At 41.9% G+C, this 9246-nt stretch overlaps 1 protein-coding gene across 1 annotated transcript; it reads right to left on the bottom strand.

Moving 5' to 3' along the window:
• Positions 1-2971: 2971 nt before the first annotated feature.
• ascl1a (achaete-scute family bHLH transcription factor 1a) lies at positions 2972-4734 on the bottom strand. Its single transcript, XM_053508876.1, has 2 exons — positions 4035-4734; positions 2972-3943 (listed from the first exon to the last, which is right to left on the bottom strand). Exon 1 carries the CDS (start codon positions 4627-4629, stop codon positions 4042-4044), a length of 588 nt encoding a protein of 195 aa, XP_053364851.1. The 5' UTR covers positions 4630-4734; the 3' UTR covers positions 2972-3943; positions 4035-4041.
• Between the last annotated feature and the right edge of the window lie 4512 nt (positions 4735-9246).

Raw genomic sequence — 9246 nt, 5'->3', positions numbered from 1 at the left:
ATGTCCACAGCTCTCTGCCAGCAGACCTTGGAGCCAAGCTCTCATGGTGCTTGGGAGGAGGTGAGTGCTGTCGAATGGCGCTCGTCTTTAGCATCTGCAGTGTCTGTTGAAGAACTTGGAGAGGCGGCGATGGCAGCACTTTGAAAGGAAGTGAAAGGAAGGCGAGAGCAGAGTGATAACGAGAGCCTCCCCATGTCCCTATGAATTTTAACTGGGAGAACATCAGAGGGCTGGGAAACCAATCAGAGCGGATTAGCGCGTGTGTTAGTGTGCGTGCGTGTGTGTGTGTGTGTGTGTGTGTGTTTGTGTAAGAGGGAGAGTGAGAGACTGCCTCGTTGATCCCAAGGCATAACGAAGAAGCAATGTTGAAAAGACAACAAGAGACAACTGCGCAGGTGTGTGCCGCTTCACGTGCCAAGTCAACATGTTTGTAATCGAGCCAAAAGTCAAACAACTTTAGTACGTAATTAAAAAAAAATTTGACATGATATAGTATTTTTTATCTTATCTTCATCATATCATGATTTGTTAAGGACAGACTTATTTAAGATTTTTTTTCACAGTGTTTTAATTACTCTTTTGTAATATCTTATTATAAAAATAACTGAATGACTTAGTAAATCTAAATCTTACTCTGATTGCCCAGGTTAATTAATAACTGACTGCCCACTTTGGAAAAAAGTCAATTCAGGATTATCCCAAGTTTAGCTAACTATCAGAAAATATAGTAAATATTAGTAATTAATTTTTTTATATTAAAGATTCATTGTTTGAAAACATACTGTTGGATTTCTTCTGTGCATAATTTACTACCTATTAAATGTATACAACTGGTATATTTCATAAGATGTAGCGTAATGTTACGCTTATTAAGATCATTTTGTGGTATGCAATGCAACGAATGAATGTTTCTTACACTTGGGCCATTTATATCTGTATTCCATAGATACAGATCCATGTATCAACTTATTAGTATTATCAGTGAAGCTCATTACAAGACAAGGGGAAGTGGGAGCACAGTAATTAAAACTCAGAAGGTTTTAAGATCATATCCCAGCACCATCAAACTGCCACTTGCAAAACCCAGAACACTGAGCAAGACTCAACTGTCAATTGCTCAGCTGTACAAGGTGACATATGTAAAAAAGGTTTTGTCCCAAGTAATGGCGATGGTCTGCTTCCTACCTAATGGGATTATCATATAAGGTAAAATGGAGGGACACCATATACAGTATGCTCTGTGCAGACTTTCTAATGATGTCATATCCTCACATGGCTTTTAATACCACTGGTATTTTTATGATTCCACTCATCCTATCATTTTATTTCTCAGACATTCATGATCCTGCTCGGAACTCAGCATATGTGGTGCACATCTTACAACAAATGGACGCTCATTGCCTAGTGCTAAAGAACCACTGGCTGATTCATCACACATCAACATCTCTGTAGAAAACACCCTAAATTACAGCATATAATGATGCACTAAAACAGGGTCTCTCACTCCTTCTTTATAGAGACCACTCAGATGTCTTTTATCATGACTTCTGAAACTAATCTGAAACTTGTCCTTTAATTCAACCCTTCTCAGGCATTTCTCAGCTTCAGGTTTTAAATACTGATGCTCACCTACAAAGTGAAAAACCAAACCAGTACCCAAATAAATTAATACACTTGTCACTCTCTCCTTTGCTGCATAGAGATCCTCGTCTATTATCACTTCCTAACAAGCTAGGATATATAACAAGTCTTATACACTTATACACTAAATGCTCTTAGACACATGAGCACAAGAGTACCGTATATTATCCTAGAATATGTGATGTCTAAACTCTATACCACAACTCAAAGTGTTTGGTTTTTTTTTTTAGAGTTAATAGCACTTTTGACTGGTTCATTAAAATTTAATAGATTTCATTCAAACCACAATACTAAAAAAATAAGTCACCATCTAAATAATTTCATCTTCAAGCCTATTTAAAGTTAATTTTAAGAAAACACATGGTACTTATCTAAGAAACAGATAGGTACGTCACTGCCTAAAGATTACCAGTACCTCAGCTGGACAGCTTTATTCCCATTTTTACAACGCTGATGGCCTTCGATCAACATTCTCATACGCATTCATACACTACTAGGCCAGGTAGAGTGCATGTCTTTGGATTGTGGAAGAAAACCAAAGGAAACCCAGCGAACATGGGGAGAACATGCAAACACCATGCACACAGCCTCGAGGCGAGAATCAAACTAGGACCCTGAAGGTACAGGACAGTGCTCACCAATAAGACACAGTGACAAGACTCATTAATGTAATGAGAGTATTATTTTATTCTAATGTTATATTGCGGGGGGGGGGGGGGGGGGGGGGGGTTCGTAAAAAGTGTTGTCTTCGATTGTTTGTTTTGTTGTCAAACTATTTCTGGTTTGTGCCCCAAACACACAAACACACACACACTCTCTCTCTCTCTCTCTCTCTCTCTCTTTCTCTCTCTCCTCCCCCGGCAAGACACACGTCTTTCCATTCCACCGTGACGCAAGGCGAGCTCTCCACTCAAACGGCGCGCGGCGAGGCACGTGTCCTGGAACGCGCACGCGTGTGCACGAGCTACCTGTCACCAATTAATCAATTATGGGAGTGCAATATGTATGAGGGAAATTAAGGGAATTATTAATTATTAATAAGGAAAATTATAGTAAAATTGTAGAATTAGTGAATAGGCATTACTTTGGCCTCTGTCTCTCTCTCTCTCTTCATCAAAAATATGTGCAATAACCCCCCCCCCCCCCCACCCCCCTTTAGAAATCCTGCGATTAATATAGGCCCCATCACCCATCACCCCCTCCTACTACCACCAAAATCTATCCCCTCGAAATATTGAAATACACAATGGCATTTAGTTTGGTAAGAATTAAACGATCACAAAGACAAAAACAGGTATTTTAGAAACTTTTTTTTATTATGAGACTAAAGTGTAAAAATATGGATGTAAGGCATTTTCCCCATTTTTTTTCAGAGTTTAACAGGCAGTGTGGAGAGAAAACAGACCGCCGTGGTTTGGACAATAGCTGCATAACCTTTGATCACTGTGAACTTCGATTCATATTACATGTCGTTCCCGTTAAATAAGACACGTCGGTGCTGAAATCAAACCCTGGAGTGTCAAACTCCAGGAATAAAACACACAAAAAAAGAAACAAACAACAAGCCTAAAACCGTAAACAGATGCATTTAGACTACACGTCTGAAAAGGCAAGAGGTAATAAGCAACATACGGTGTTTAGGCTATGTTTATGTTTAGGCCAAAAATATATACATATTACAGTGAATGTGTACAAAAACAGCATCTATAAATCTCTTACATACATACAAAAATAGTTTAATATATTTAGAAAAAACAACGTGATTTTTTTTATACAAATAGAACTTCATTATAATAAATTCCGCCGGGTTGGAAGCATAGAGTTACAGCAAAATCCCCGGGCTGAGTGTTGAAGGAACACCTGCATTGCTGAATGAACTCTTCCAGTGCTAAATCTGTGTCCAGCTGAAGGTGTTACATCAACACGGGGGATTTTGGTGTGCAGGACAGGACGGTTCTGTGATTGGGTTTAGCATAGTATAAGAACAAATATGCAGAAAAATAGTACATCTTAAATGGATCTGTTGGGTCAATGCGCTTTGGGCTAAAGCGAACCCCTGCGCATTTACTTTATTTCTTTCTTTTTTGTTTTTGTTGCACTTGTGTGCTCTACAAGTCCTTTGGCTCGGGACACTTAGGGCCGATGATGTGTCGCTTTGGCCTCTCATCTTGGCCCAGTCTCTCTTTGTTTTTAAACTTGGGTCTATCCAACCGGACGGGAGCGCACACGCAGTGCCTTGTGTGTTCTCTCGGAGGACGCACTCGGACCTCCAGAGTGAGTGCTGAGAATCTCCAGGATCTTCCTATAAAGGAAAGAAAACATTAGTTCTGCATGCAGAATACAAGGTGTGGAATAAAAAATAAACGCATGGTGGTGATGATGATGGTACGAACCTGATGTTCAAAACCAGTTGGTGAAATCTAGGAGCTCCTGCTCTTCTGGACTGAGAGGGTCGTAGGATCCTTCGTCTGACGAGTATGAGGAGACAGGCGAGCCGGCCATTGAGTTCATGTCGTTGGAGTAGCTGTGCGCGACGCTGGGGGACAGGACGCCCGACTGGAAGGCTGCGCTCACGGCGTCGTGCTCGTCGAGCAGCTGCTGCAGCGCGCGGATGTACTCGACCGCGGAGCGCAGCGTCTCCACTTTGCTCATCTTCTTGTTGGCGGCGCCGTTCGGCACGTGCTCGCGCAGCGTCGCGAAGCCGTTGTTGACCAGCTTGACGCGGTTGCGCTCGCGCTCGTTGCGCCGCGCCACGGCGTGCGGCTGCTGCTGCGGCAGTGTGTAGCCGAAGCCCGCGAAGCTCAGGCGCCGCTTGCAGCGCAGCAGCTCCGGCGAGGACGAGCGCTGCCTCTTGGCTTGCTTGGACGCCGACTTGCCGGTGCTCTCGCTCGGGCTCAGGCTCTGGGACGCGGCGGTGGCGAAGAAGCACGCCGGGGCTACGAACTGAGCCTGCTCCACGCTTAGGTCCATCTTGGATGCGATGTCCATGTCCAAAATATATAAAGGGGGGTCTTACTTTTCTTTATTATTATTATTTTTTTTTGAGTGTCCGGTGACCGCGCGTCGCGCTCGTGGCGTTCGCGTGTGACTCGCAAAGCTCTCCAACTCTCAAAATCTTCTGAAGCCCGATGGAGAGGCAGCGCGCCTTTTCAATACACCGGCAGGCTGGCCCACACGCTCCCCCGCTCACCCCCCCCCCCTCCCTATTACTCTCCATACACCCCTCTCCCTCCCGCCCTGTCATAGCCACGCCCCCACTCGCGCGCTCGGGCGCCGGTGCGGTTGCAGCGCGTACGCCGGACGCGTGCCGCTCCTGCCGCTGAATAAACAACTCTCCGTGAAGTACGATTCGGGTTGTTCAGCCGTGGATGAAACTTTTCTTTTTGTTGTTCCACAAAGGAAACACAAGATTTAGATACCTCCGGATTACTGAGATCAAACGAATTAATATTATTATTATTAATAATAATAATAATAATAATAATATTCAATTTCAATAACTTAAGGGATTTCTCATTTCTTTTATGTATTATATATAAACAAATATTTTTACATCGTTTTCATTCTGGTCACTTTTATTTCTAGAGCACATGAGCACAGGTGTTGCTCAGGATATACTGTAACACTCAATACAAAGTGGAATGAAATAAACAAATCAAACACCAAACGTGATGAATATATCCACGTACTAAGCAGAAACTTTTTGTTTGTTTGTTTGTTTGTTTTTACCTTAAATTTATTGTATACACATATTTAGATGTAAACCTATCTCTCTTTTTTGGGTGGGTGGGGGGGGAATCTACATATCTACATATCCAGACCACATGCATTAATGCACATGCTTATTAATTACAAACACCTTAACCTTATTTACTGCCTTTACGCACAGACTTTATACAGTTTGCGACGTTCATTGTGTCGCGGTTTATACAAAGGCTTCAGTTTTTCCCGTCAGAGTCAGAAAGTGGAACTTTGAGAGGAATCAGTCCGACATGTGGAAAGGAGGAGGAGAGGCTGGGTGCACCCAGTGCGCTCGCTTTTGTGCACGATTGGTTACACACCATTTTGTTACAGTAGCCGCAACACTGTTCGTTCTCTTTTACAGAGCGGAATAATTGAACTTTTTTTGTGTGTTAAATTATTTTTATTCAAAGGACTGAAGGAGACCTGGCGACTCTCAGCAGCAGCAAGCGCAGAATAATTGCGCGTGTGTGCGCGCGTCTGTGTGTGTGTGTGTGTAGGGATTGGGTGAGGGGGAAATAAATTGTGTAATTTTTCTTACTTGGCTGTGGCATTCAAGATCAGGCCAGCATTCAAGCACCCAGCCCCCTTCAACTTTCCTTTTCTCTCTCTCTCTCTCTCTCTCTCTCTCTCTCTCTCTCTCTCTCTCTCTCTTTTAGCCCCTTCTTCTCCTTTTTTAGCGCAGCAAGAGAGTTGAGAAAAGAAGCGTGGGTTCTATTCACTTTCTCCCCCCCTGGTCTCCCCCTTTCCCTCCTGAGCCACGGTTCTCTGAAACCTATCTCCCATGCTCTGTCAGGACGCTCACAGGCTCCAATTAGCGCTTTGTGAAGGCTTTTCTTTCGTGCGCACGGCCGCCGGTGCCTCCCTCTTGTTTGGACGCTTCCACTCATAGGCGGCTGTAATAATTAATATGGCATCCGGGACGCAGCGACAACCCCCCCCCCCCCCCTCAACTCTCCACTACATTGGTTAATAATACTGAATTAAAGTTTTGACGCATGATCACTCTCCTCTCAGAAGTGTTAATACTAACTCAGGATTAAAACTTATTCCTATTCATGTTGAAAAACCTGGCTTCAAGTATTACATTTCATAATATCCTTCACATTTTACATCACTGAATTTTGCTTTCATGCATTTTATCTATGTATTGTTAATTATATGGTTGAAATGAGTTTTTCACAATTTAGCATATTACTATGCTAAACAGGGCACTGGTTCTATTCCCACCCAAACCAAAGCCACTGGATGCATTGCTGGTCCCAAGCCCAGGTAAAATGGGAGGGTTGCATCAGGGAGAGCACCCGGCATAAAACCTGTGTCGAGTTTTGCGTGGATTATATGGTCTGCTTTGGTGACCCCTCGACGAGAGAAGCCGAAAGATCAGGGAAGGGCAATCCTAATTCAAGGACTATAAAGACATGGCTTGATGAGTTCGGTGTGGAAGAACTTGAATGGTCCTAACACAGAGCCCTGACCTTAACCCCATTGAGCACCTTTGGGATAAACTGGAATGGAGATTATGAGCCAGGACTTTTCGTCCAACATCTGTGCCTGACCTTATACGTAAATGCTCCACAGAATGAATGGGCACAAATTTCCACAGACACATTCCAAAATCTTGTGGACAGACTTTCAAGAAGAGTGGAAGCTGTTATAGCTGCAAAAGGGGGACAAACTCCATATATGTATTTGGATACAATGTCAATGTCAGGTTTGGGCAAATACTTTTGTCCATATAAGTGTGTTTGCACAAAAAAAAAAAAATTAAACTTGAGCATCCAAAATGAGCATCCTATATGTGAGCAAACTTTTTAATGCCCAAAGTTGTACTTAAAAACAAATTAACAGCAAGGTAGCTACTGTAAGATTTACTCCCCCATGTCCTGTGTTAATAAGCTCCACTCTTCTGGGAAGACTTTTCACTACAGGGCATGGATGTCAGTATTTGTGTTAATTTCCATGACAAGAGAATTAGTGAGGTTAGGCAGTGATATTGCTTGAGGAGGCTCCACTTCCAGTTAATCCCAAAGGTGTTTAGTGGGGTAGAGTTCAGGGCTCTGGTTTTGTGGTTTTGTCTTAAGACAAGCCAAACATTTTATTGGGCCACTAAAAGGACCTATCTGGCTCTGAATCTCAGGTTTTGTGGGGCTACGTTAAACAGAAACATAGAACAACAAAGCAACCTAATGATTGCGATTCAAAAAGGTCCAGCATTGGTTCTTAAATGCGCACTCATCCATGTCCACCGTGTATTGGTGTGAACCTGGGCGTTAAACCACGCTACACAGACTTAACACAATATATTCAGGAGATAACGCAGTACAGAGGTGCTGAACCTTTGACTGGTATCAGAAGTGAAAACACTGATGGTTGTATCTGATGCTTTATTCACACATGTAAAACACACACGTACACATGCATGGAGAAGGGAAAAGTAGAGTTTGTGATTCATAGAAACTCCTATGTCCTGCATATTTTATGAAGGTCTCTAGTTTAACATACACTCACACACTCACACAAACATTTCAACTTTCTTCTTCTTTTTTTTTTGGGGCTGTCTCCATCTGACCCTCACCACATTGGTAAACCTCTTGGGCCTTCCTCTTTTCCTCCTGCCTGGCAGCTACATGTTAATGTATTGAATTAGATGCCCTATGCTACTAAAATATTTAGGGTTGGGAATCAGTGCGAAAATTGTTCATTAGGGCAAAATTCTTAGAATACATGCTTGCCATTATAATGAGCTTCCAGTACACTAGAAAACGTAGATGTGAGTAAATTTTCCCGAACATGAAGAGCACCCCTACTCAGTGCGCATGCACAGTGCCAAAAACTTCCCTCGCCAGGTGGCCAAAAATGTGTCAGTTGATGTTCAACCCATAATACACCAAGCCTGGTTGATTCTTGGATATTTTAGGGGAATTTCAAGTCACGGCTTTCAATAGGTTCTGACTTGATCTATGAGGAGCACTCGGAATTATTTTCAGAGGTGGTAAAGTTACATTAACTCTTTTCTTCTAATATAGTTTTATATGTGTGCTACCAGAGATATCATACCATGTCCATAACCAATGTATTATTAGAAATTAATGTTCTATAATCCTACATAAGAAGCAAAAAGTTAATATACAGATTAAAGCTTTAAAGATCATCACATAGGCCGCTATAGAAATCCATATAATGTTAATCTTCGTGATTAAACAGGACAACACTGACATCTAGTGGTAGTAGTAGGGTAGTATTGGGAAAAAATATTTTGTCATCAGGAGTTGGTTGAGATGAGATTTTTTTATTAATATTTTAAAATCTTAAGTTTTCCATAATTCCATTTAATTTTATTTATTTATATTTCTCTGTTAACAATGGGCATTGACACAGCAGCAAAGTTTTTTTTTTTGCTTAGCTCCTTATGAAAATAGAAACAGGGTTTGAAAGGAATGTAAGGAATTTAAGTTTGTTGTATGTGTGAAGTTAGCCAAATCTGTGTTTATATTAAGCTTGTCATGATGTAATTACAGCACTAAGTGTTATTTAGCCAGGTATTTGTTTTCTTTTTAACTCTTTGATGTAAAGTCAAGTGCACGAGAGTTAAATAAAGATGGTAGGTAAAAGCTGTTTTATTAGACGGGGTTGCTACAGAGTCAAACTTGTCTTCATCAATCCTTGATGTTCACGGTGACCACAGAGGGACTTGATGATGGTCTAAGGTCATGATGTTCACCTATAAAATGGAAAACTTAGACAATGGATGCCTTTTGGGACAGCTAAGAGGAAGAACTTTGTGGTCACTCATGGAATGCCAAGGAAAAGATGCTTGCATGATAGAGAAAGGAGACTCACAAAAGGGAAAAAAGGGCTCAT

This window comes from Clarias gariepinus, chromosome 12, assembly GCF_024256425.1.
Source record: "Clarias gariepinus isolate MV-2021 ecotype Netherlands chromosome 12, CGAR_prim_01v2, whole genome shotgun sequence".
NCBI classification, from domain to species: Eukaryota; Metazoa; Chordata; class Actinopteri; order Siluriformes; family Clariidae; genus Clarias; species Clarias gariepinus.
This window is presented reverse-complemented; position numbering and strand designations above follow the sequence as displayed.